Raw genomic sequence first — 27,652 nt, forward strand, 5'->3', positions numbered from 1 at the left:
AACTCATGCGGCAAGAAACTCAAACCACTTAATAAGTGTCAGACTGAGTCACTAACGAGCCAATCAAATGGCATTTTAGAATTAATTTAGCTGGCAATGTCGTGGATTTGACTTGGTGAAGTGACTGAGCTGTGAGTGAGACGCAGCAACCAACAGGTTGCCGCCCAGAACTGCAGAAAAACAGCTTCTAAGTTGACACGAATCCTTGTATTTGATATAGCGCCTTATCACATCATCGCGACGTTTCAAAGTGCCTCACGCGATATACGTGGAGTCCTGTAGCTCAGGGGTTAGAGCCCTCGCCTCACGAGCGAGAAGACCTGGGTTTGATTCCCGGGCAGGTCAGGGCGAGACATTAGGTAAGTTTCCTCACTCCACACACACACACACCTCTGTTTACCGGCAGTCAGCAGGAACCGGTTGTTAGTCGATTGGCGGATCGCTTTTCTGGGGGTAATAATTCCTTCAAAAAAATCATAATAATAATTTGATCACTCAATCCACGGCTGTTTGTGAGACACTGCTGTGCACAATCGGCTTTCACCCACAATTGATGTCGCCTTCCGCCCACAAAATGTACATCAATTCGCTTTACGGTATATTCTGTGAAGCGCTTTGAGACGTCTCGAAGTCGTGATAAGGCGCTGTATCAAATGCAAGGATTATTATTTATTATTATTATCAATCCAGAGGCAGTGGGCAAATAATGAATAGCGCAGAGCGAGCTGACAAACTGGAATTTCAATATAATAAGTTCACACAGTGATGGGATTCTTTCCATGAAGTAAATCACCCCAACTCACAGGAACTCCAAGTGACAGCCTGGCTCAGTTGAAAGCTTGTTCTCTTGTCAATTAGAATAAACAACAATCTTTACACTTGGTACTGCGCCTTTCACATCGGGAGCAAATCCCAAAGCAATTTCCCGGAATACATACTGTAAAGTGCAGTGACTCTGTGTTTTTCCTTGTGGGCGAAACACGGCAGCCAATTGTGCACAGCAGTGTCCCACAAACACTCGTGGATTGAGTGGCCAAATGTCACTTAACAGCCTGGTCAAGCATGTGGTCTCGGGGTAATTTAGGGACATTTAGGGACCTGTCAGAGAGAAACACTTGAGGCAATGGTAACCTGACCCCTATAGCTTTATTGGTTTTGTAGCCAACCGTTCCATGTGCGTGAACTCACCTTGACTTTGAAACAATAGGTCTCGTTTGCGATAACTTTCAATACGTGATAACCAAATAACACAGGTGGGTTAGCCTGGCGAGGTGGGTAGAACTTTCACCTCTGAGTCCAAAGATTAAGTGGCTCATTGCCTCCCATCAGCAACTGATCTCAGGCCAACACTCTAGAGATTGCTGTACTGTTGGAATTGCCGCCTTTTTTGCAACCGAGCCTTAAGTAGGAAAACAGTTTTCAGTCGATTGGATCGCTTTCCGTCAGTAATAATCTCCCCCCCAAAAATCGGTCACTCAATCCACGACTGTTTGTGGGGATGGTGCTGTGCGTAATTGGCTGCCACATTTCACCCGCAAAACATACAGTCAATTCACTTCACAGTCTATTTATTCTTTGAAGCACTTTAAGAGGTTTCGTAGACATGATGAGGCGCTGTATCAAAATGCAAGGATTGTATGTTATTATTGCTCTCTATCAAAGTCAAAGTCTGTCTCAGGGCTTTGAAAATGTTGCCTGAGGGAAGGTGCCAACCTGTGCTTTGATTATAGTTCATCTCTGTCACCGTCCATTTCAGTCCTGTTGAAAGAGTTTATAGCAAAGGATAGGTACAGCCTCCTACACTACCTGCTTCCTAACTCTTCCTGAAGAACAATTCACAGGTAGATGGGACAGGTGGACTGCCCACAGCCTCCGGCTTGTGAGAGGTGACAGGTTACTGTAAAGGCCTTGAATGTGATCCATGGACGTTAGCCAAAAGAGTGTTTGTTTTGGCTTCAGTTTGTTTCATGTACGGTGTGACTGTATCACTCGACTCCACCATTGGTCTAAGGATTACATTGCAACTTCTCTTCTCTGATTTCAATAATAATAGTGATCCTTGCATTTGATATAGCATTTCATCACGTCATTGAGACGTCTCAAAGCGCTTCACAGAATATACTGCAAAGTCAATTGACTTTAGATTTTATGGACGAATTATAATAATAATAATAATAATCCTTGCATTTGATATAGCGCTTTTCACGTCAGGAGGACGTCCCAAAGCGCTTCACAGAACACACTGTAAAGTGAATTGACTGTATATTTGTGGGCGAACGCGGCAGCCAATTGTGCACAGCAACGTCCCACAAACAGTTGGGGATTGAAGTGACTAAATTATTTTTTTAAAGGGATTAATACCCCGGGAAAGCAATCCCCGAATTGACTAACAACAACAACAAAATTACATTTGTACAGTGCCTTTCACTTCATCGGGAGGATGTCCCAAGGTGTTGAACAATCAGTGTTTCTGACCCAAATTGGGGGTTGGGATCAGTGAGGCCAGGGGGCGAAGGAGGGTGAAGAGGAGGATCTTGAGTCAGGGTCCTTTGGAGCTCCATTCTATAGGTTGAGTTTGTTCCCTTAACACCTCGATTAATGCAGTTGGCAGCAGAATCTTAGTGTGATCCCTATTCAACTGCATGCATGAGAGGTCCCAAACTGTGGCTCAGTGGTTAGAGCACTTGCCTCACATGCGAGAGGACCTGGGTTTGATTCCCGGGCAGAGCAAAACATTGGGCAAGTCTCCTTACTACTTATGCCTCTGTTTACCAGCAGTAACTAGGAGCCTGGTTGTTAGTCGATTGGCTTTTCCGGAGGTAATAATCCCTTCCAAATAACTAAAAATAATTTGGTCACTCAATCGCTTTTGAGAATTTTGGGTCCTTGAACGAAAGTCAAAATAATGTCTGTAAGAATGTCCTGACTAAATTTAAGGGAGGGGGGAGTGGTGGGGGGGAGAGGAAATGAGCAATTGTGCTTTTTTTCATTAAACGGACCTCCTTGGATTCACTCATTAGAGCTTAAAGATGGATTTTCTGCTTAACTCGTTTGTGCATTTGCCTTAAGACAAATCCAACTGGCAGTGACAACACTCTGTCTTTGTCTTGCAACTCGCTTAATTTAAGGGGAGAACATGTTTACAAACAGCTTAATCTGTTTAGTACAAATAGCCCTCTCCTGTCCCCCACCCTCTCACCCCACACACTCACATTCACACTCTCGCATTGTTTCGCTCTGCCCAAACCCCAGCCCCCCCTCACCGTCACCCCACCCAGTGGAAGCCCAAAAAAGCCCAAAGCTGGACTTTGGTGCAACTTGATCTCAATGTATACTTTGTTTGTACAAACACCCAGCACTCAGGGATCCAAATGTCCTGCCCTTTTTTTTGTATTGGATTAAAAAAATAGCCAGACGTAGGTTTTCCTGAGCCTGTCTGAAAAGAGAATATCGATGAGGTTTCTTTTTTTGTCACTTGCACCCAACAAGTCTTGTTAAAGACAAAACTATACTCCACCTAACCTTTGAAGAGTTCTCCAATTTCCTCTATGTTCCTCCACTCTAAACGCTACCACTTAACCCTTCAAGTGCTAAGCACGGTGTAGATTTACGAGGTGTCACTCAGACCATATTAAACAAGTTTACTTGAATAATATGATAATAATGCTAGCATTTGATTTTACGACATTAAGATGCCTCCAAGCGTTTCACTGGAAGTAGTGTGCAGTGTAGTAACTGTTTGTGTTGTAGGCAAATTCAGCAGTCAATTTGTGCCAGCAACATCCCACAAACACCCATGACATGAAGCGAGTGACCAATTTTATCTGGGGATTGTGGGCCAGGACCCTGGGAAAAGCTCCCTTTTCTTTTCAAACAGTTGCCATGGAATCTATAAAGTCTACTTGACCAGGTATTAATAATAATAATAATAATAATATCCTTGCATTTAATATAGCATCGTATCACGTCTTAGAATCATCCCTAAGCGCTTCACGGAATATATTGTAAAGTGAATTGACTTTTGTGGGCCAAACGCTTACAAAAGAGCACAAGAAAAGAGAAGGGAACAGGAACATAGGAGGAACCATTCAGCCCCACAAGTCTTTTCCGCCATCCTATTGGATCGTGGCTGATCTGTACCTCAACTCTGGTTCCCCACCTCTGTTGTATAGTCTTTGATACCTTACCTAACAAAAATCTATTGATCAAGGTCTTCAAAATTTGAATGGAGCCAACCATAATCCACAGCTCTTTGGGGGAGAGAGTTCTAGATTCCCACTACCCTTTGCCTTAAAAACTGGAGTTGATCGGAATTGGAGAAGATTAGCTTCACTGGAGGAGCATCGACATTATGCTCTGAACGATTCTAAAGGCCCTACAATAAGAGAGCACAATACGACCAGACCTAGGGCTCACTTTGAAGCACCTATTTGTTTCTAAAAAGGATTGGAAAAGTGATTGATCCTTCAGCAAAGTATGGTAGCAAAGTGTCTTCACCTGCTTCAGCTATGATAATCACGTGGACCTCAATTGGAGGCACATGGCCTATTGTATAATAGAAATGAGATTGGATGCTCATCAACAAACGAGAAGTCTTCATGCACTATTGCAACAGCACTTGGCACCTCCTGACCTGAATATCAGCGCTCCTTCTGCTCTATTATTTTGACAACACTTCATTCCTCAAGCCTTGGTGAAAATGTGCGATGATTTTCTGAAACACGAGAGGAAACCGCTTATCTTTCAGAAGGACGTCTCTTTGATGCTGGCGCAGATATCTGTGGAATGCACACACGCTCATTAAGGAACATTTAGGGTATCACTTAACCTCTTTCCAAAAGCCTTCCAATCTGTTGTATAATGTCGATAATTGATGTCCACCTTGCTGGGACAGCAGCCCTTCGAGCCGAACAGAGAAGAATCCCACTGAAAAATAGATCCTGAAAGGCTAAATAATAATAATAATCCTTGCATTTGATACAGTGCCTTATCACATCTTCAAATAGCTCAAAGCGCTTCACGGGATACGCTGTAAATTGAGTTCTGTATATTTTGTGGGCGAAACGCGACAGCCAATTACGCACAGCAGCGTCCCCGCAAACAGCGGTGGATTGAAGTGACCAAATTATTTATATTTATTTTGAAGGAATTATTACCTCCGGAAAGGCGATCCACCAATCAACTAACAACCAAGTTCCTATTTACTGCTGGTAAACAGAGGCGTGTGTGTGTGTGTGTGTGTGGAGTGAGGAAACTTGCCCAATGTCTCGCCCCGACCTGCCCGGGAATCGAACCCGAGTCCTCTCGCTTGCGAGGCGAGCGCTCTAACCACTGAGCTACAAATAAGTTGAGAAGTGGCTGGGTGGCTCTAAACTTGGTTTATATGAAATACTGAGGGAGGTAAAGAGTTCCATAGACCTTCAGTCCTGGAAAGAATAAGTTGCTGCCGTAAAAAATAATCCTTCCGTCTTGAGATACGTCATCAAAACGTCTCGAAGCTCTTCAAGGAATTGCTGTAAAAAAATGTAGTGACAAGTAGGCAGCCCATTTGAACACAGCAATGTGCCACAAACAGACAGACATAGCCGTGAAAGTGAATGACCGTTTTATCTGGAGGGTTGTTGGCCAAGACACCAGGAGAAACAACTTTCTCTTTTCAGATAGTGCCACGGGATACATTAAACATCCACCTGGACAGTCAGACAAGCCCGTCTCAAAACGCTTCGCATTGCAATTTTGTGGAGTGTAGTGACTGTGTATCCTTCTTGGAGGCTGTTTTATCAGTGGAGGGGATCCAAGTGAGATCAGAGGAGATAGTGAGGTCAAGAATGTCGGCAGAAGTGCCATTCCCTTTGATGTCATTGCTTTGATATTTTCACTTTAACTGTTACTTAACAACTACCTCAGACCCAAACCGCTTTCCCTGAGGTATTTTCATGTGGGCTTGTGAGAGCTGTGGGAAGGGGCCTGCACCAAACACTGGAATCTGTCCACACCCTCTGGAACTCCATCCCACAGTCCCTCCCCCTCGCCCCCTCCCTCGCCTCCTTCAAGACCCGTCTTAAGGCCCTCCTCTTTGACCGTGCCTTTTGGTCACCCTCCCACCCCCTACCTTCCCCGCCCTCTACCAGCTCGAGTGGGGATCGCTGACTGTCCAGCGGCTTGGGACGTCCTCCTGACGTGAAAGCCGCTACAAACATGTAATTTGTTGTTGTTGTCGTTGTGACACGCGAGGTTGTCACCGTTGCTCAAGCAGGGCGGGAACAGAGGTTAGCTACCTCCACAAACCAACCGCCAGGGAGGGAAAAAAAACATGGGTTTTTTTCATTTCAAGGTTCAAGAATAAGATCGTTTTTCACACCAGTGAACCGCGCGGTCAAACCAATTGGTAATTGTCAAGTCGTTCACAGGAGAGAACATCCACCCAAACCCTCACATCTAGTCGAGGTGTTAAGGGAACAAAATTAACCCACAGAATGGAGCTCGGATGAAGCCTGAAACCTGGATAGACCAGGACCCAATGGATAAGAACAGGGAAGGAAGTTGCCTATCCCTCTCAATCACTAGGCAAGTAATTTTATAGTGAAGGTTAAGTTACGCCTCAGGATTGTACCATCCTATCCATACTTGACTCCCAGTGAAATACTCGGCAATCTTTATTGCAGGACTGAGGCAAACGTAAAGAAATGTCTGCTTCAGAATATCTCGCAGGTGTGGTGAATGCGCTCAGACCTACTGCAGCACCCCCTGCTGTTATTTCCACAGTAGTTATGGCAGCAATAATAATAATAATAATAATAATAATAATAATAATAATAATAATCCTTGCATTTGATACAGCGCCTTATCACATCTTCGAGACGTCTCAAAGCGCTTCACAGGATAGACTGTAAAGCGTAGTGACTGTGGGAAAGGTTTCTCTCATTGTTCTTGGTGTCATTCATTTCATCGTTGTTTGTAGGAGTCTGTTGTGTGCAAAATTGGCTCCTGCGTACAGCTGTGTACTTTGTCACATTTACATTTACTATTTCTGATAGTTTGCTTGTTTCAGCATCGCTGTCATACCTGTATCATCAATGCCATCACAATTGAAGTATCGATGACACAAAGTTTAGTTTTACTTTGAATTAAGAATCCCAGGCAAAGTGCCAAGGTCCAAGGTGCAAAAACAGAAGAGAAGACGAAATCAATCAAGAAATGGTTTCGGGCTGCATTTGGTGGTGAGGTACAGACGGAGGCGGGCAATGTAACAGAGCTGGAAAAAAAGCCATGAGTTATTTGAAGTGTGGAGGCTGTCAATATTTAGGCAAACTTGGCAACTGATCTACACCACAAGGACATGGAGGTGAACGATCAGCTCATTCAGATGGTCAACCTGGCTCAGTTGGTAGCACTCTCACCTCGGAGTCAAACGATTGGGGGTTGAAATCCCACATTAGGACTTTACATTAGAACTCACAAGTCCAGGCTGACCCTCTAATGCAGTCCTGGAGGTCACAAGTGCCGTCTTTCAGATGAAACGTTAAAGTCCCGTCTGCCTAGTTAAGTGGATGTTAAAGATCCCACGGCACCCATCGAAAAGAGAAAGAAGGTCCTCTCCCTGGTCAACAATCCTCCAAAATAAGATTGGTCACTCGCTTCATGGCTGTTTGTGGGACATTTCTGTTCAAATTGGCTGCTGCGTTCACCTACAGAAAAAANTGCACAGTCACTACACTTTACAGTGTTCCTTGAGAAGCATTTTGAGTTGTGAAAGGTGCTATATCATCTTTTTAGTATTAATATTATTATTACTATTTTCTTTTTATTTGGCAGAGAGATTCGGACGAAAGAAAAATTGTTCAATTGATTTGTTTTAGCAGTGCGGAGGGAACATAATGAAACAGAGCGAAGACTGAAGGTAAGCGATGAGACATCACCCAGACATCCAGAAAAAAAGGAGAGAGTAAAATAAACAACAGGGGAATTAATTGTTGAAAGTGGGAAAATAACATGAGCTCCCTTTCAAACAGTGAAATTGTCCAAAAACAACTGATCGTGATTTTGTGACCGATTCTCAACTCATTGTTGTTACTGCCTGTTTGCTCAGCGATTGCAGGAGTCTGTAAAAGCAAAGACTTTCAGAAGCCTTCTTGCGCAATCCCCTTCTTTCCCCCCCCCCCAAGTCATCTTCACACGACAAGGTCAGTTTCTAGAATAAAATACCATGAATCAGGTAGTCACTAAGCCAAGATGAAAGTTAAATAAAAAGCTCTTTAAATGGCATTTATAAATAAGACAAACAGTGACCCTGGGGAAATAAAAGGCACGTACTGAAATCCATTTCAATGACAGTTTCAAGAAAGCAGCTTTTATGTATTGCTGAGCCTATCCTGGCTGTGTCTTTTTGATTGGATTGTTTACTTAAAAATGCAAGCTATGTCCACAGTCTGCCCTCCTAAAGCAGCCCTTTGATTTTAGTGAATTAAATCCCGAACTAACAAATTGCTCCACACCTTTGTCAGAGCAGGAAAGGCAAAGGGTCTGTATTTTCTCACAAGAACATACAAGCCTCATAAATGTGCTGGGGCTTCCTACTTATAAGCCTGGGCTGGTGTTGACTTAGACGCTTCTTTGACTGACAGTGTACATCAGTGGTTTGTTACTTCTGCCATCTGTGTTACAGAGTGCACCTTAAATCAGATCAAAGTTGAAGGCTTTCGAAAAGATACACAAACCCGAATGTGACAAATAGCATGCCTCGCTCTGACACCACAAACAAAAAATAATTACTTTCAGTGACCCAGGTGAAGAATTTTAAGATCCTGTGATTTTTAAAGTTGTCTCCTACCCACACCCTCGAATGCGACTGACAAGTTTTATTCAGGTTTATGAAATGAATACCTCAACAACATTTTTTTTTGATTATGTACATACTCGACGCACGTCAAAGGACTTTTTCTTTTCGCGGAGGGGGAGAGGGGAACCCATTGTGTGGAATCCAACGTTTCACGTTAACGGTATAATTTTTCCCACGAATCTGATAGGTTTTTGGTGATGGTAACTCAGGAAGGTTTTGCAGTTCGTTGCCAAAACTGGCTGTCGAGGCTGGATCTGGATCAATGGAATCATTCAAAAGGGAACCGGATAAACACCCAGTCAGTGGGAAAAAAAACATTTGGAGATATTGGGAAAGAGCTGAAGAATAGGATTCATTAAAAAAAAGGTTGATTCAGAATCTATTTACCGTGGTCACAGGCTCGATGTCAAACTCCTGAAAAAACACCACTTAAAGCACTGCGAGACACTACCTGCGTGAAGTGCACTATATATAAACACAATATATATATAATAATAATAATAACCCTTGCATTTGATTCAGTGCCTTATCACGTTGTCGAGACGTCTCAAAGCGTTTCATACGATATATTGTGAGCGAAACGTGGCAGCCAATTGCATCAGAAACCAGTTGAGCAAAAAACACAAAAGCCCTGGTGAACTATCCTATATTCCTCTCTTATTTAAATTCACCCAAGCAGACTAATTGGCCGTCCATCTCACTGCTGTTTGAGGACATCGTTGCTGCAGTTTAGCTGTCATGTTTGGCTACGTACATATGTCAGTCTGGCTCAGGTGGTCACACTCCTGCCTCTGAGTCAGAAGGTTGTGGGTTCAAGCCCCGTGTTGGGGACTCGTATAGTCTAAGCTGACACTCCAATGCAGGTGGATGTTAAGGATCCTATGGCAGTATTCAAAAACAATAGGGAATTTCTCCCGGTGTCCTGGCAAATAATTCACCACATAATACTGATCACTGATTTCTAGGTTGTTTGTGGGACATCACTGTGTACAAATGTGCTGCCCCATTCGCCCACAAAACATGTAACCACTGCACTTTGCGGTATATCCTGTGAAGTGCTTCCAGACATCCTCCCAACGTGCAAGGCGCTATCTCAAATGAAAACACGATTCTTATTACTAATATTACATAACAGGGACTTAAAAATAGCCGGAGTGTAAAGCTCTTCGCGAAGCTTTCATCACGATCAATATCAAATACAAATTATTTTATTTTGGCATCAGATTCTCTTTCATTCTAGTTGTTGTTTCCCCTCAGTTTCTAAGCATCTCATTGCTCAGAGTTGATGTAGTTCTTTGTCGTCATTCCAGGAATCATCCATAGAACAATTGGTTTGCTTTGAATAGGTGTGCTTCACATCTTTACTTCTGTCAATCAGTTCAGTACGAAGCCACATCAGTACTTCTGTGGTTTATAGCTGTGGATGTTCCCAACATCTAAGGATTGAAGATGAGACGTGATGTGTTCAGAGAAAGGAACTAAATTCTAACATGATCTTGTCACTTTGAGTGATTTATAGTGTGTGCTGCCAGGAGAACACCCTTCATATCAGATCATCTATCTCAATATTAAAATGCCTCAGTGTTCAGCGCAATGCAAATCAGGCTTTCTGTTAAAGCGCTACGTCACTTGACACTGAAGATTAAGTTGTTTGGAGAGACCTCGTATCTGCAAGTAACAGGAGGCTTCATTTTACTGCTGCACTTTGCATTGATGGAAGCGATTCTAGGCAATTCCTTACGCTACCTACAAGCACTAGTGTTTAGCTTTGAATTAGGAAACACGATCAAAGTTGCATTCACATAGCGCCCTTCACATAGGAATCTGTGTGATGTACTGACTGACGTAACCACCATCGGGTCCAATGCAGCTGCAAAGGGTTCCTTGCACTACGGGAAAGGGATGTGTGCTCGAGCTGAGGACAGGAAGACAGTGGCAATGCTCTCACCGTTTTCCTGCTGAGATGTGCTGCCCACCAGGAAGCTGGCAGGGAGGGGAGAGGGCACTCCATTCCAACAATCTACGTCTGCAATTCCCATGTGCAGGTGGGATGCAGGGGATTCTCAGCCTTGGGTTGGATACTCTTAAGCAACGGTGATGGGTTTCTGCATGTGTCAGACACCCGGCTGAGCAAAAAAAACCAAAACAAATGTAAGGATTATATAGGTCACAACCATTGTGATGGAGGATTCAACAACAACAACAATAACAACAACAGCTTGCATTTATATAGGATCTTCACCCAGAGTAGGGTCTAGCAACACTGCATGTTGAGCTTGCGAGTGCCAAGGCTCATTCTCTTGTTCTCACATAACTATCACCAGCGACAGCCGGCACATCACCACTGTATTGTTCATCTCCAGGAACGATACAGCGTCAGGGCCAATTAAACAGGCCATTAAGCCCACCCTGTCCGCATTTGTGCCTTTCTCTATATTAGCCGGCGAGTCTAATCCCGCAATCAGAGTACGTAATGGCCCGTGTAATAGGCTCTAAAATGATTGAAATAAATGTGCGGTGCTACACTGACATCCTCATAGTTAGGCCAGTGCTTCCTCTTTGAAGCTTGTCCACTTTGTTCAAGTGCCAGCCATTCTTCTTTCAACTTTGAACGTCGCTTTCAGTGGATCTTCTGTTTTCGTTTCTTCGCCGCTCACTGGTTGAACACGCAGTAACCTCTCATGTTGCCTCGCCACGTTCCCTCAGGATGTTCCCGTTTGTACAGGCAGATGTGATGTTTGACAGCTGCTGTCATGTTACTAATTCTCTGTTTAGGAGGGATCTGAGGCTTATTCTGGGGCCAGGTGTACAGCAATCTTCGCTTTGTAATTTCCTTCCCCGAGTTAGCGCCCGTCCGTTCTATTCTCGCTCAAGACACGGGTCAACTTCAATGATCCTGACCCGCGCTTCCGCAGGCGTCGGACATCCCGGCCGACCTTAAAACCCAATCAAACAAAAGTTGGGTTAATTGGGAGCAATCGGGCTGGCCAGGGTCATTGCAGTCGGCCAAGTCTCGGCTCCAAAGAGCACGGTCAAGACGCGGTCAAGACCTGGTCTCGGCTCTTCCGAGCCGCGACCTGGTCAACTTCAATCGACGGCCGCGCCTGGAGAGCGATCCAGACCCCCGAGCTGAGGATTCCCCGCGACGCGGGAGACACGGAGTCTCTCCCCCGGAGCGACGCGCAGCCGCTGTCCGCCCGAATCCCACCGGGTATTATGATCAGTGAGTCATCGGGTGAGGATCGGGGAATCGGTCCGTAATCGGTTGGGGGGGGGCAGCGGAGCCCGTCAAGGACTGGGGGTGATGGGGGTCCAGAGTTTGGTGCGGGGGCAATTGCTCATTGTTCCCTGGAGGGGGGGTGGGTGAATTGCTCATTGTTCCCGGGAGGGGGGGTGGGTGAATTGCTCATTGTTCCCGGGAGGGGGGGTGGGTGGATTGCTCATTGTTCCCGGGAGGGGGGGTGGGTGAATTGCTCATTGTTCCCGGGAGGGGGGGTGGGTGAATTGCTCATTGTTCCTGGGAGGGGGGGTGGGTGGATTGCTCATTGTTCCCGGGAGGGGGGGGTGGGGGTGAATTGCTCAATGTTCCCGGGAGGGGGGGTGGGTGAATTGCTCAATGTTCCCGGGAGGGGGGGGTGGGTGAATTGCTCATTGTTCCCGGGAGGGGGGGTGGGTGGATTGCTCATTGTTCCCGGGAGGGGGGGTGGGGGTGAATTGCTCAATGTTCCCGGGAGGGGGGGTGGGTGAATTGCTCATTGTTCCTGGGAGGGGGGGGTGGGTGAATTGCTCATTGTTCCCGGGAGGGGGGGTGGGTGAATTGCTCAATGTTCCCGGGAGGGGGGGTGGGTGAATTGCTCAATGTTCCCGGGAGGGCGGGTGGGTGAATTGCTCATTGTTCCCGGGAGGGGGGGTGGGTGAATTGCTCATTGTTCCCGGGAGGGGGGGGTGGGTGAATTGCTCATTGTTCCCGGGAGGGGGGGTGGGTGGATTGCTCATTGTTCCCGGGAGGGGGGGGTGGGTGGATTGCTCATTGTTCCCGGGAGGGGGGGTGGGTGGATTGCTGGGTGCCGCCCCGTGGCTGTTGCGGGGCTGGGCGGGAGGCGCCAGTTGCCATGGTGACGGCGCTGGCGTCAGGCGGGACTGAGGTAAAGGCCGTCCATGTCGGTGTTGGAGCTGGAGCCCCCCCCACCCCCCTCTCCCCCCCACCCCGTGTGTTTGTACCCGGGGATTGTACAGGAGGTTTGTGACAGGAAAAGCCAGAGAGGGGGGGGGAGGGGAGGGGAGAGCTTCAACTGTAACCCCGGGGGGGTGAGTGAGGGGAGGGAGGGTCTGAAGGAGGGGGTGAGTGGGGGGGAGGGGTTTGAGGGGGGAAGGGAGGGGTGAGTGGGGGGGAGTGGGTGGGGAGAGGGTTTGAGGGGGGGTGATTGCGGGGGGTGGGGGGTGAGTGGGTGGGGGTGGGGGAGGGTTTGGGGGGGGTGATTGCGGGGGTGATTGCGGGGGGGGGTGATTGCGGGGGGTGGGGGGTGATTGCGGGGTGGGGGTGATTGCGGGGGGTGGGGGGGTGATTGCGGGGGGTGATTGCGGGGGGGGGGGGGGTGATTGCGGGGGTGGGGGGTGAGTGGGTGGGGGTGGGGGAGGGTTTGGGGGGGGTGATTGCGGGGGTGATTGCGGGGGGGGGGTGATTGCGGGGGGTGGGGGGTGATTGCGGGGTGGGGGTGATTGCGGGGGGGGGGGGTGATTGCGGGGGGTGATTGCGGGGGGGGGTGATTGCGGGGGGTGGGGGGTGAGTGGGTGGGGGTGGGGGAGGGTTTGGGGGGGGTGATTGCGGGGATGATTGCGGGGGTGGGGGGTGATTGCGGGGGGTGGGGGGGTGATTGCGGGGGGTGATTGCGGGGGGGGGGGGTGATTGCGGAGGGTGATTGCGGGGGGGGGGTGATTGCGGGGGGTGGGGGGGTGATTGCGGGGGGTGATTGCGGGGGGGGGGTGATTGCGGGGGGGGGGGGTGATTGCGGGGGGTGATTGCGGGGGGGGGGTGATTGCGGAGGGTGATTGCGGGGGGGGGGGTGATTGCGGGGGGTGATTGCGGGGGTAGGGGCTGAAATACATTGGGTGATGTTCAGTCAATCATATCTATTATTTCAGATTAACTCTCAGTCACAAGTTCCTTGGAACATCGATTATTAAAATCACAATTTTTATTTCTCCGGATGGATTTGAAGGGTTCGTTGCCACAGTCATCTCTCCCGGGCACCAGCACCAAAACAGTCAGGAATAAGGTACGCGGGAACCTTTACGCCGATAAGAATTCTTAGGACCTCACGCCAAACGCCGCTGAGACACCCGTCCAGGCTTTTTTTTTGGGGGGGGGGGTTACCTCCTGCCTTTTCCGCTCCCTAATGCGCTCGGCTTCCGCCATCGAACTCTGCTACCCGTCATTCCACCATTGGCGCCTGTGTGTGTTTGTGTGAGGATATAATAATAATAATAATAATAATAATCATAATCATGATTTGCCCTTCTGTGACCGCACTCTTTAACCTGTGGCACTCTCTGCCTCTGTCCCTCCACCTCACCCCACACGTCCGTAGCTGTCTCTAAAGCCCACCGTCTTTTCGACGGCGCCTATTCGCCCACCGACGTGCGGCCCGTTCACTTTTACGGCGTATTCTGTGAAATTGTGCGGTCAAAATGCAAGGATTATTATTATTATAATTATTATTATTGCCTATGGTCACCTACACCCACCCCATCTCTCATGCTCTGCATCCCACTCTGCCGTTGCTCCAAGACATCACCATGAAGGCCACTGTATAAACACAAGTTCCCGATGTTGAGCGAGTCATGAAGCTTATCTGGTACATATAGTTGGCTTAGATTTATAGAGGGAATTTAATAAATCTTGCATGTAAGGTTTTTAAACCATAAGTTCCAGGAATTAATAATAAATTGACGATAATGTGTTGGCAGCGCTCTTATCTCCGGAGCAAAACGTTGTGGGTTCAAGCCCCACGATGGCACTTTGAACTCGTATTCCAGGCTAGCATTTTAATCCAGTGCTGGTGGAGTCCACGTTGTCAGAGGGGTCGTTCTATGGATAAAATATTGTGTCTGCCTGTTCAGGTGGACATGAAAGATCCCATGGCATAATTCAAAAAAAGGAAAGGGAATTTCTCTCCAAGTTTCCTGGGCAACAATCCTCCAGATAATTCACTCTCCTTCACTTCATGGCTGTTTGTGGCACATCGTTGCGTGCCAATAAATAAGCTGCCAACAAATACACAGTCATTGCACTTCATAGAAACTTTATGAAGCACTTTATGATCATATAATATAATATAATAGGACATTCACAATCTTTTAGGTGCTGTACTAAATGCAAGGATTTTTATTGTTAACTGACTTGATTGAAAAGTGACGTGGTGAATTTATTTAGTGAGTAGCTGAGTCATACAGAATGGGAAGATGCCAGGGTCAAATCTCCTGCCGAGTGGGTAAGTCTGCCGAGTGCAGCCAGGGTGCTAACATTGGTGCTAAACTGCAAGAATTGTCTTATTATTATTATTATTATTATTATTATTGAGCACCCAAGACTAGTGAGGGGGAAATTAGCCCGGATTCCTGCACCTGCTCGCTATGCAGCAGCCCTTGCTTTAGATATGCATGTTGATAACCCGCTGCAACGAGCCTGCGGAAACGTACTGTCAAACTTGCTCACAAATGGGGAATTAACAAGGGAGAGGTGCTGGGCACTGCTTTGTGCTTGTGGAACTCTCGCCCTGTAGAAGGGAAAAGGAGTCACATCATCTTCCAAAGAGATGTAAAAAATGGACCTTCCTACATTTTTCATCATGAAATCTCCTTGGCAACTCACTGAAAGAAACCCGTGGAGATAATGGAGTCCTGTAGCTCAGTGGTTAGAGCACTCAGTTCGCAAGCAAGAGGACCTGGGTTTGATTACTGGCAGGGCAAAACTTTGGGCAAGTTGCCTTACTCAACACGTCTCCGTTTACCTAGCAGTAACTAGAATCCCGGTTATTAGTCGGTTGGCAGATCACTTTTCCGGGGATAATAACTCCTTCAAAATAAATAAAAATATTTTGGTCACTCAATCCACGACTGTTTGTGGGACAGTGCTATGCGCAATTGGCTGCCGCGTTTTGCCCACAAAAAATACAGTCAATTAATTTTACAGTATATTCTGTGAAGCGCTTTGAGACGTCTCAAAGCCGTGATAAGGCGCTGTATCAAATGCAAGGATTATTATAATCAAAAACTCAGATATTTTTAAGACATACTAATTTGAAAATAATAGAACCAGCTGTTTTATTTATGGGTTGACTGATCGTATCCATCCTGGCTGAATTTTAAGGCTGACTTCACCTCGCAGCTCCCAGACCTGAAGTTGATTGAGGAAGAAAAACCTTCTCTTAATCAGCTCTCCTGTCCATCAGTCTAGCTCGGCTCTCTTGTGTTCAGCTGGGACAGGCACTATTCTTTTAATGAGCACTGTAAAATTTGGAGAGAAAATCGTGAAGCTTTAAGAGTATGCCAAAATAAATGGATAACAATTTGTTAAGCTTGGCATATATGTGACTTCTCAAATAAAAAAGAATGACTTCTTCTTGCATTCCCGGTGCCATTGTTCCCTCTAGCATATTTCCACAAAAACAGACACCACAGTCCTCGTTGCTGTAGCTTTGCAAGATCACATTATAAGGAATCTGAAGCTTCAAAACCTTTCATTGTCTAATACCTTCAACAAGAAACCACTGGCTAAACGGTATGGTCACAGACCCATGGACAAAAGGTTAGCAAGCTCTGTAGTGGATACCGGGCTGAAAAAGATAAAGCCAAAAAGACAGACTGAGGAAGATGAGGGAGAAGAGTATGTTCTGGATCCGAAACCCCCACAGCTTTCATTAGGTAAGTATTATATTTTCTTGTTCTAGTTTGCAAAATGCTGCGTTTTAAGCTATTAGATGTCTATGAGCGATAAGTTCATCACGCTGCCGTGTATAGTGACATGGACATCATGTGAAAGTAAAATGTGGCGAGCTGACACTCAGCCCAGGCTAAAATATGAAGGTCAACCACTTGATGTACCTAAGGACCATCACCATCCTGTGGAACCATACATTGGCCATGAGAGGAGAGCTGGCTTCAAAAAGGAAGGGTTATGGGTCGAAAACTAGGGTGAAGTAATAGGTTGCGTATTTGTGTTCATCTGATGATCCAGAATGTGTAATTATATCTCCCGCAGCTAATCCTTGTATGTTATTGCCAAATAGTGAAAGTTGGCACAGAGCCTACCTCGGATTGTGACATGGGGGAATCCCTGGGAGGAATACCTATAGGCGAAACAGCAATTTTTAAAATACATTTGTAATTGTTAATGGGAGAAAATAAATAAGGGAGAAAATAAGTATGTGCAATTAAAATTGCACAAATACACACTTTGAAATGTGTTTATTGATTTTTATGTTCAAAGCACAAAAATTAGGTCTAATCGACGGGCCTGAAGCACCTTTGACAGCTAGTGAGTGGCAGCGGGTAAAGAAGAGATCAGTACAGCAGGGTGATTCATCTCAGCCTTGTGTCATATGTAAAGAGGAGTTTGGGATTCAGCAACAGGTGAGGAACAAAGCAGAAAAATGGTTCATGTTTTCTACTGTCTCAGCAGCTGTACCTGCACGATCTATTCACCTTGGATCGACATTTTCTCATTGGTTTTGCTTCATCATCTTTCTTCCAGTCACCAGTGAAACTTTAATTTGAGTTGTTGGAGATGTATTGGGAGGTGCTGTCCTAAGGTTGAGATGTTGAACCGGGATCCCGTAGGCCTGTTTAGATGGATGTTAACTATACCACGGCATTAATTGAAAAATGAAAGGCGTTTCTCATGCTGTTTTGGCCGACAATCCCTCAGATAAAATTGGTCGTTCACTAAGTGGCTGTTGTGGGACTTGTGTGCGTGAGTTGACTTTTTCGTTTGCCTCCAAAATACACAGTCACTACATTTTGCAAATGACCTGTATCAAATGAAAAGATTATTATTATTATAAAACTAATTGCAGTAGAAACTAGTTCATAAAGGCTTTCTTATTTTGTTCCACACACCAGGTGTTGCTGTCTTGCTCTCATGTTTTCCACAGGGTAAGTATAAAAAGATTCCCGCTAAATATTATTTTTCAAATGGAATTAAACATGAAGAGTAAGAGGATTTGTGAAGTAAATTTATTGATTTTTTTCGAATAAAATGAAGCCAAAATATATTTTAGAAAAAATCTTAAATACTGTAGGGACTCTTTGTAAAATATATGTATTAAAGGAACTACTACTTAACATATGTAGTTACCTTTAACTTGTACTTATCTATTTGTACCTTTGTGCTGAAGGTTTGCCTGCAAGCCTTTGAGAGATTCTCTGGGAGAAAGAGTTGTCCGATGTGTAGAAAGCAGCAGTATGAGACCAGGGTAATTCATGATGGCGCTCACCTCTACAGGAACAAATGTGCTACAAGGTGCTTCATTATGAAAATATTAACATTTCCTTTCAACTTTATTGCTGAACATTGCAGTTCATCAGCTATTAGTCGATTGGCGGATCGCTTTTCCGGGAGTAATAATTCCTTCAAAATAATCATTATAATAATCGTTGCATTTGATATAGCGCCTAAATCAAAATAATTTGGTCACTCAATCCACGACTGTTTGTGGGACGGGCTGCTGCGTTTCACCCACAAAATGTACAGTCAATTCACTTTACAGTATATTCTTTGAAGCGCTTTGGGATGTCTTGAAGATCTGACATTGTAAGGCCAATCAATGTCATTTTATTAGTAAATGTATTAAGAGGTGGAGTTCATGGACTTAATATTTCTGGACCTCTGCATTTGCTGAATGGATCTGTTTGCTGTAGTTGCTAAACTAGTAAAAAATATATAACTAAATTACTTTTGCATTGCATTTACTTAGTGAACTGTTGACAGCAGCACTTTAAAATTGGGTCCAATACCTTCAATGCGTGAACAACTGGTCATTGCTGTGCGCAGAATTGGCAACCACAAAGTATACAGTCACTACACTTCACAGTAAATCCTGCGAAGTGATTTGAGATGCTCTCCTCACTTGAAAGATGCTACATCTAATACAAAAATTGTTATTTTAACAAGGTGTGAAACTAATGATCCTGCTTGACCGCTAAGGTGCACGAGTGAAACATTTATGTGATGTCGTGGTACTTGAGCATGTGCTTCAAATGGGTTTAAGTAACTTGTATTTTTATCTTAGAATTCAGGCTTGTTGGCGTGGCTATATTGTTCGTAAATGGTACAGACAGCTGAGGCGTTCTATACCTCCAAAGAATAAGAAATTACGAAGGAGATTCTTTGAAGATAAGGTAAAAAAAAATTTGCTTAGAATTTACAGTTGGGAATAACTTGTGAGATGCAGCTCACGAAAACCACAGATTTAGACACCATCGTTCGGCTTCTTAGAATTGAGTTCCACTGCAGGTCAAGTTTGTGGGTAAAATACCCATTGACTTAAGATATTCGGCAGTTTTAATCGGAGGTAGATGGAGCATGAATATTCATACCGGTTACTCATTCAACAGTGGTGGAAGTATGATTCCAACCTGGTATCATGGAACGTGATGCTTCTGTGAAAGCAAAATTGAGGACAACATTGTAATGCAGGGCTTTAAAGGAGATCCTAAACAAGGTACTAGGTTTGTCTTAATTATTTAAAATTTTTTACTCATTTCTTCTTCTTTCTTCCTTTGCTGAAGGCATGTAGATCCTTTTCTCTTCTGCGAGCTCATCCTGTTGGTGTGGACCTCAGTGACAATTGATGCCAATCCCACAGTCCCTGTGCCTCGCCCCCTCCCTTCCTCGTCCAAGACCAGTCTCACGATCTTCCCCTTTGACCGTGCCTCGTCTGAAAGAATCAAGTTTGATGGCCTAATAACTTTTTCTGCCCTTTTTCTAATAATGGTTTCTCCCCTTTTTCTATGCTCTTTTGTCATTATGCAATCGCTTTGTCTGGTCCAGGTGCTGTAATTTACTAAGTGTTCTTCAAACTGTCGTGGTGAGTTGTTTCCAGTGTTAGATGGGGTAAAGAGTTACTATATATACCCCCATAAAATTCTGCAGTATTTTGGTTTAAGTATTGGCACAAAGAGTGACATACAGAGAAATGTTCTCAAAATCACTTTGACATGAAAACATATTCCGACTCAATACTTTAGACCGATTTGTTTTATTTTAGTCACAAAATGGTCAAATGATCCTGGAGATTGTGATTTTAGAAAAGTACCATTCAAACGTTTAAATCCAGGTGCAATCAAATAGTTTATTCCATTTTATGATGTTTGTCAGTGACGTAGTTGTTCGTATTAATCCATTTTGGTTTCTTCATAATTTGGATCAAAGAGTTCCCAAAGGTCACTGAAACTGTGTCATGCTAATACACACAATGTCACGATGTTTGCAGAGGGAGAAGTGTTGCTCGAAATGTAGGGTGCTTCATGGTACAGTTCTTTGATCTTTATCTGTAAAATCTTCTTACCAATGCCATATAATTGAGGTATGGTCATTTACTGCAGCAGTTAAATCTATTCCAAATGCAACATATTTATCAGCCGCTTTGTTGGTGACATAGATGGTTCTTCAAGGTGGTAAGCTGAGTCATTTGCGAAACAATTTGCTCAGCTTCATTTATTTCCCACAAAAGGGAGGCAGCCCAGTTCCAGGATTTCTTGAACAATTTTGATTTAAATCTCGCCAAACAGTATAATGGGCCTGAGGTTTGCTCAGTGTGGGAACTTCCTTTATCACGCAGGGCTGGCAAACAATCTGCTACTATCTTGAAGTGTTTTTTGAGCAGTGTGACTGGGAGGATATTAAACCAGTCAAGTCTTATCTACATAGATATGTTGTAAATTCCCTGCTTTTCAGTTTAGTTTTGAGGCTTACCATAAGTCAACACATTAGTAACCAATTTGCTGGCATTTAAATGAAAGTTTTCAGGGGTGGGCAAAGTCCACTAATGATATGCCCTTTGTTTGGGCGACAGTTCCACACTCAGTGCCGAAACTCACTCTCGAAACTAACCGCAATTTTTTTTTAGACCAAGCAGCTAGAAACGGAACTTGTTATTTCTTATTACGTCGCGGCTCAAATCTTTTGAATTCAAAAACTTTGCGAGATTGAAAATCGATGCCTATTCCACTTACGTAACAGTCTCCAGATGTCTTTTTAATTGTTTAGACTACCTGCCATTTCTTATAAAGGCTTCACATTTGAGACCTTCTGACGCTTTATTTTATTTTGCAAAAGCAAAAAAAAAAAGCCAGCGTGACGAAGCTGAGAAATGGCTCGTTGCTGGGCTGTGACTTTGTCGTGCACCCTCATGTGTACCCTCCTCGCAGCTCTGTGGTTCTTGGAAAAAAATAGTTGCTATTGGAAACAGCTTGGCCTAAACCCAAAGTAATGTATTTCCAGTACGCACATGCTTTATACATCTGCTGTGTTATCTTTCTAGTAAAATGGGAGATTTGTATTTTGTTTTAGTTTTAACTCGTTTCTGAACAGCAATGATAGTAATAATAATAATTTGCATTTGATACAGCGTCTTATCATGTTATCGAGACGTCTCAAAGCGCTTCACAGGAGACACTGTAGCATCTTGTGGGCAAAACAATATTTATTGTCTCCGTAAGAAAACCCCCCAAAAACTGGTGATAAAAATGTCCTTTACGTGTAAAGAGCAGAGTAGTTATATAACTGTCTTCGTTTCAATTACACTGCAGCTTATAGGAGGTATGTACACCTTCTCGCCTCCCTGTCTGCCCCCTGGATGGGCTTCCTCTGCTCACAGCCGAGACAAATACAGTTACACAGCGGTTGTGGATTGAGTGACCAAATTATTATTTGTTTATTTTGAAGGGCTTTAGAGATGGTCCCAAAGAATATATAGTTTTTTTTAAAAAACTTTACTGTTAGAATCTTTGGGATAGGACTGTAATCAGATGTACATACACTCAAACTCAAAACACCCACTTATATATACACACACACACACTCACACAGACAGAGTAGGGGTCACTGGATAAAGATCACAAGTGATTAATTTTAAACTTAAGAGTTGAAAAGGTATTCCTGAAGCGATAACCCAAGGGGCTACAGCTATCTTTAAATTACTGATAATAAGCTTCCTAATGGCAGGTTTAGAATTAAATAATCTAAGTACACATTTATCCCCCCAAAAAAGTTTGCTTTCTTTCATCAACTGCTGACTGAACTAACAGCGAAAAGTCCAGAGTGATGAGCAGTTCCTGGGCAAACAAGCTTGAGCAGTGCTGGCTTTACAGAGATCTCTGCCCGGCCCACCTTCAGCTGACTTCTGTGACAGGAGGCAAATAACCTGACTCAAGAAGGTCACGTGGGGATTCTTGGTGGGGGAGGCCTTGGCAACACCAAAAAGTCCAATCTGCTTAAGAGAGATTTGAATCCAGTCTTACCTTTTGATTTAATTTTCTGTCCAGCTATTTCCCCTTAAGTAGTGAATCAATGCTAATTACCCCCATCCTCTGGAACTCCATCCCACAGTCCCTTCGCCTCGCCCCCCCACCTCCCTTGCCTTCTTCAAGACCTCAAGGTCCTCCTCTTCGATTGTGCCTTTGGTCACCTTCCCCATACCCCCCTGGCTCGGAGTCGTGCTCTGCCACTGTCAAGCGCCCTGGGACGCTGTTTTGCATGAGGGACGCCAGTTTGAAGTAGTTCAATAGTTACCTAAAGTTAATGACACTTTGTTAGGTATCCCTCGGGGGAAACCATCGAGTTCTGATTTCCTGAGTTCCATTTTCTTTGCTCATCTAAGATCAAGTCCATTTTTTATATTTCCACAGTTAGAAGAAATTAATGACAGACTGCTGAGGTCCTGCCACACAAACATCGATGAATTCCTCTCAGAGCTTGACCATTCGGTGGCTACGAGCCGGAGGGTGATCCAGCAGTTTGAGGAGAAATGCCTCAGGAATATCTCCGAGAACGAGTGGGAGAAAATACAACTGAAGGTCAGAACACAGGTGTTCTCACTATCATTAATAACAATAATAATCCTTGTGTTTCGTATAAGCGCCTTATCGCGTCTTCGAGACGTCTCAAATTCAGTGATAAAGACACGTTGCAATTAAATCTACTTAAGACACACAGAGAGCAACACTGCAACACGCAGGTTGTGTGAAATTGCACTTTTCCAACTACAAATGTCAATCTCGAAATTAAATTGTACTTCACAACTGGTTGGTGCAAATTACTACAATATCTTCATTTGAATTTGGGATTTTTCACCATCAATTAGTGCTTTGCTTCTTAACTTGTGGTCTGTGCCTTATTTTCAGTGGAGCTGAGTACCTTTTTCAATTTGGGTACCCAATCATAGAAAGGATATATTAACCTTGGACAGTGTCCAGCAGTGATTCACTAGATTAATACGTGGGCTAGAAGGGGCTTAGCTATCAGAGGCCAAAGTCGCTGGGTTTTAGTACTTAGAGGAGCGGAGGTTTAGGGATAATTTGATTTAGGTATTTAAAATAATGAAAGGAATTGATAGTGGAGGACTCTTTGTTTTAGTAGAGGGATCACACATAGGTTTGTGAACATGTGGAATCTTTACCCCAGAAAGCTGCAGAGGTGGAATCAATACAATTGTTTAGACCTAAATACTTGAGTAGTTGAGGTGTTTAAGAGTATGGCAAAAGGGTGGAGCAATGGTTTAAACAATCTGCCAAGAACTAAAAGTTGTGGAACAGACTTGGTTATTCATAAATAATAGGAAATAATAATTGTTTACCTGACTCCACATGTTGAGTTTCCCAAGTGGCTGGAGACAGTGCTTCAGTGGCACTTCTTCCAGGAGGAAGGTCGTGTGGGGGCGTATTCTGGAGGCTTCTTGAACCAAACTCTTTTGTGATCCCTTTTAATCTTATGAAAGAAAACCCGAGGATGTGCTATCCTGACACTGCCCTTCTCCACATCTCCCTGTGTGGGGCCCTAATGACGCAAATCATCCTGGCAATAGTTGATCGAGTCTTATTCAAACTGTGGGAATTACAATAAAGCATTATATGGTAAAAGTGAACTGTACCATCAGACAATCTAATATTAATGTGCAGAGGTAGGGACAGGAAGGTAATGGTCAGGTGAGGGGTCTAACAGTCAAGCAACAAATGCTACATTCATGGCTGTGAGACAGATTGCTAAATGTGTGTGTGATCTTCAGAGGTGCACTGTGTTATAACTACCTCTCGCCAGAGTATAATCCAATAGAATCATGCTATAAGATGGCAGTTGGGGTATATAAAAACCCAACCCACTTTATCAATAGGGTACAAAGTGACCGGATCTAACCTGTGTCTCAGAAACCAGCCATATTTAACGTTCAGGAAGTCAACAGGCCACACAGGAAGCCAGTTGGTCCATGAGCCACATCAGGTTGGGGGTCCAAATGGTATCTGCCTCGTTAGTCGGCCAGTTATATGAGGGTGCGCCTTATAACAGGTTCCTACTGTAATCTGATTTTAATGGATTTAAATGAATATTCAGCCGATATCATGACCAGATTATCCTGCCTGTCTCCTACTTTCCAGCAGCAACCCCAGATGAACAAGGAAAAGGTATGTTCAGTTTAAACCAAATGCCAGCTGCAATGTGAAAGCTTGTGACTCATTTTGAGTAAATATTTTTAAAATCATTGTACAAGTAAAATATTAATTAGAATAACAAGTTCATTCAGGGAGTAAAGAGGAGTTTTGAGTTACCCATTAATCCCAATTCTTGAAATTGTATCCAATTCTTGAGAATATTTGTCAGGAAAAAAAAATTGATCCAATAAGCTTCATTGTAAATTGCACGAGTAGGAAGGATTATGGACAAGAGACAATGGACCGTGTTTAAATCCTTGAATATTGTAGTGTAGGTAAAGGATATAACACCTATCGCAGTCAGTAGCAAAACCTAAATGCAGAAGGCCCTTCACGGAGGGGTCCTGTAGCTCAGTGGTTAGAGCACTCGCTTTGCAAGTGAGAGACCTGAGTTCAATTTCAGACAGAGGGTGAAACCTTGGGCAAGTTTCCTTACTCCACACAGAGCCTAATAATAATCCCTCGAAAAACAAAACAATTATTTTAGTTAAAGTTTTAGAAGGATTTAAGGAGTGGCAGAGGGAGTCCGAGAGGTTAAGGGTTTAGTAACTGAAGGTTCAGGCACCGATGTTGACTTGAAGGGAGGGTGGAACAAAGCTGAGAATAGGAGGGAGCAGATGTGGTAGAAGATCAGAGATGTTTATTACAATACTGAGTCAATGAATCTGACTAAAATTTTTGGTAAGCACAGAATTTGCTTGTTCAATTGTAGATTTTTTTCTGAGATCAATCATAACTGTTGGTTCTTTTTAACTTTCTTTAACCTCAGGCGATCCAGAGGGAAGGATCTGATTGTCCAATTTGTATCACTCCATTATATTGCTTCAGTAATACAACATTCCCCACTGCTCCTGGTACCACTGAGAGAAGAGAGGAACATGGTCTATCTGTCCGTCGCACTGTCCTGCTCTCCTGCTCACATGCCTTCCATTACTCCTGTCTGCAAGCCTTCGAGGACTTTACAGAGGGACAGAAGCACGTCTGCCCATTATGTAGGTCCACTTACCAAAAGAGAATTATATGAAACATAAATAATCTTTCGGTCACATCCTGTTCGTTCAGAATGGGAGTTTCTCAGAGGGAGAATTTTTAATTATTTCACTTTCATGACATGAAATATACAAATGTTTGTTCCAGTTTCCTGATTTTTTTAAAAAAAACAGTAAAACAGAAGTTTCCTTCGGCAGCTGTACCATTTTACCTTTCTGTGTTTCAACTGAATCAAGCTGGCTCTCAAAATGGTCCTGTCATCTTGTCAGCGCCCGCACACACGTCATTAATAAGTCTTATTTGATAAAAATCAACTTTTGTTTTGCATCCTAATAGTTGGGCATCAATTACAGAGCCTTACAATCATCTTCTGAAAATGTAAATTGTATTTGGAATTTTGCCTTTAAATTATCCAAAGAACTTTTATCCGTCAGGAAAGCTGTTATTCAGGAATTGTGACATTCTCAAAGAATTCTCAAACAAGTTCCTGGTTTATTGCTTCAGATCTAAGCTGTTCACTTCTCACGACATCTGCTTTTCTTCAGTCAATGTGGAACTTACTTCTTCACAGTTTATCAATAAAATACAATTTCCTTGAAGATTCTGGGTGTCTCTGATCAAGGAGTCAGTAGATATGTATGTGAAAATTTACATACTGCTAAATGCTGCAAATCTGCCTATAGCCCACATAATTAATTGTCATAATTAATCTTTATAACGGGAAGTAAACGGGATATTGAGTGAGTGACGAGTTATGTGGGGTTGGAGGAGTGAGCTATACCAAGAGTTTCACTGTACAAAGAGTGTTTCTTGACAGACCAACATGTACATCAGTACATCAGTTACTTTCTGTGGCTTCTGATAGATATTGGAAAAGAAAAGAAAACAAGAAATGGACATGATACACAGTTTGACTGAATTTATTGTAAACACAAGAAGAGCGACACAATGTAAACTGATTACAACCCATTTTACCAAAAAAAGGACTATAAACATAATACAATGTAGATTCACTCAGAGCTAACAATGAAACATACAAATAACATGCAATATATCAACAGCTGCAAAATCTAGGTTAGAGGTATCCTCAATATCAAGAGGAACAGCCTAACTGATGAATTGGCAGTCGGTTGCTTTTGTTTTCACATCTACATAAAGTCTGTCTGGTAACAAACCATACAGTTGCCGCCAGAACAGTTAGTAAATCCACTTGTGCAAAATATTCTGTTGATTAAAGGCTCGGATAGGCATAAAAATAAATAGTAATCCTTCATGAATTCTAGAAAAACAATTGCACTTGGAGACTATATAATGCAGAACCAAATAAGAATGTTAACGGACAGTGGCTGAAAACTAAGGGAAATGCTAACATTTTTGTGGAGCTTTTGGTCATACTGCTCTGTAAGTGTCACCACTGGTTGTTTCAAGACATGGTTATTGTGAAGAGTCGGGTTTTCTGTGACAAGAGGGCAATATACTCCTCAAATTTTAAAATTCTCAGTGATTCAAAAAGAAGTCAGCGCTAAGCCTAAACTTGGCAGTAAAGCCAAGATCCTTTAGTCAGTATCACTATATTTTGTTTTGACCACTTCAAAATAAGCCCTATAACAATCCCTGCATCTGATGCAGCCCCTTCGAGACGCCCCAAAGCGCTTCACGGAATATACCGTAAAGTGAATATTTTGTGGGCGAAACGTGGCACTCAGTCGTGGATTGAGTGACCAAATTATCATTTTGTTTTATTTTTGACGGGATTATTACCCCAGAAAGCAATCCGCCAATCAACTGATAACTGGTCAGCATTGCATTGGGATATACTGACCGGTTAGGCTGGTAAATTGCTGGCAACCTCTTTAAAATAGAGGAAAATATTCAAAGAAAAAAATATTGTGTATTTTATAATGAAAACGACCTTTAGAACAGCAAGTGTTTGGCAATAAAGCTAAATCAGTAATGTTCTCACGATAAACAAATAAAAAAAGTTTCCAATGACTTCAGGAAGCTGATAGCAGAACGTCCTCCAATCGGAGGGAGGTGGCGAAGGTCCCAAGTCACCTCTGCAGTTACTTACAAAAGTTGCTTTGGTGTTTCAAGATTGTGGAGGAAGCAACAATTGCC

At 43.7% G+C, this 27,652-nt stretch overlaps 1 protein-coding gene across 2 annotated transcripts; it reads left to right on the forward strand.

Moving 5' to 3' along the window:
• The first annotated feature begins 12,919 nt into the window (after positions 1-12,919).
• rnf32 (ring finger protein 32) lies at positions 12,920-26,133 on the forward strand. 2 transcript variants are annotated; one of them, XM_042332497.1, is made up of 10 exons: positions 12,920-12,984; positions 13,982-14,115; positions 16,492-16,762; positions 17,328-17,470; positions 17,960-17,992; positions 18,235-18,359; positions 19,129-19,237; positions 22,748-22,915; positions 24,491-24,517; positions 25,314-26,133. In XM_042332497.1, exons 2-10 carry the CDS (start codon positions 14,047-14,049, stop codon positions 25,566-25,568), a joined length of 1,200 nt encoding a protein of 399 aa, XP_042188431.1. In that variant the 5' UTR covers positions 12,920-12,984; positions 13,982-14,046; the 3' UTR covers positions 25,569-26,133. The 2 variants fall into 2 exon arrangements, with proteins under 2 accessions (XP_042188431.1, XP_042188432.1); XM_042332498.1 differs by lacking the exon at positions 24,491-24,517.
• The last annotated feature ends 1,519 nt before the right edge of the window (positions 26,134-27,652 follow it).

Source organism: Callorhinchus milii, unplaced genomic scaffold, assembly GCF_018977255.1.
Source record: "Callorhinchus milii isolate IMCB2004 unplaced genomic scaffold, IMCB_Cmil_1.0 Scaffold2, whole genome shotgun sequence".
NCBI classification, from domain to species: domain Eukaryota; kingdom Metazoa; phylum Chordata; class Chondrichthyes; order Chimaeriformes; family Callorhinchidae; genus Callorhinchus; species Callorhinchus milii.

What these genes read in the sequence shown, in the direction of transcription:
- rnf32 (XM_042332497.1), top strand. Translation starts at nt 14,047, where the DNA reads ATGGATTTGAAGGGTTCGTTGCCACAGTCATCTCTCCCGGGCACCAGC. An exon ending in CCAAAACAGTCAGGAATAAG is followed by an intron (nt 14,116 to 16,491) that starts GTACGCGGGAAC and finishes TGTTCCCTCTAG; the next exon opens with CATATTTCCACAAAAACAGA. An exon ending in GGAGATTCTTTGAAGATAAG is followed by an intron (nt 19,238 to 22,747) that starts GTAAAAAAAAAT and finishes ATATTTCCACAG; the next exon opens with TTAGAAGAAATTAATGACAG.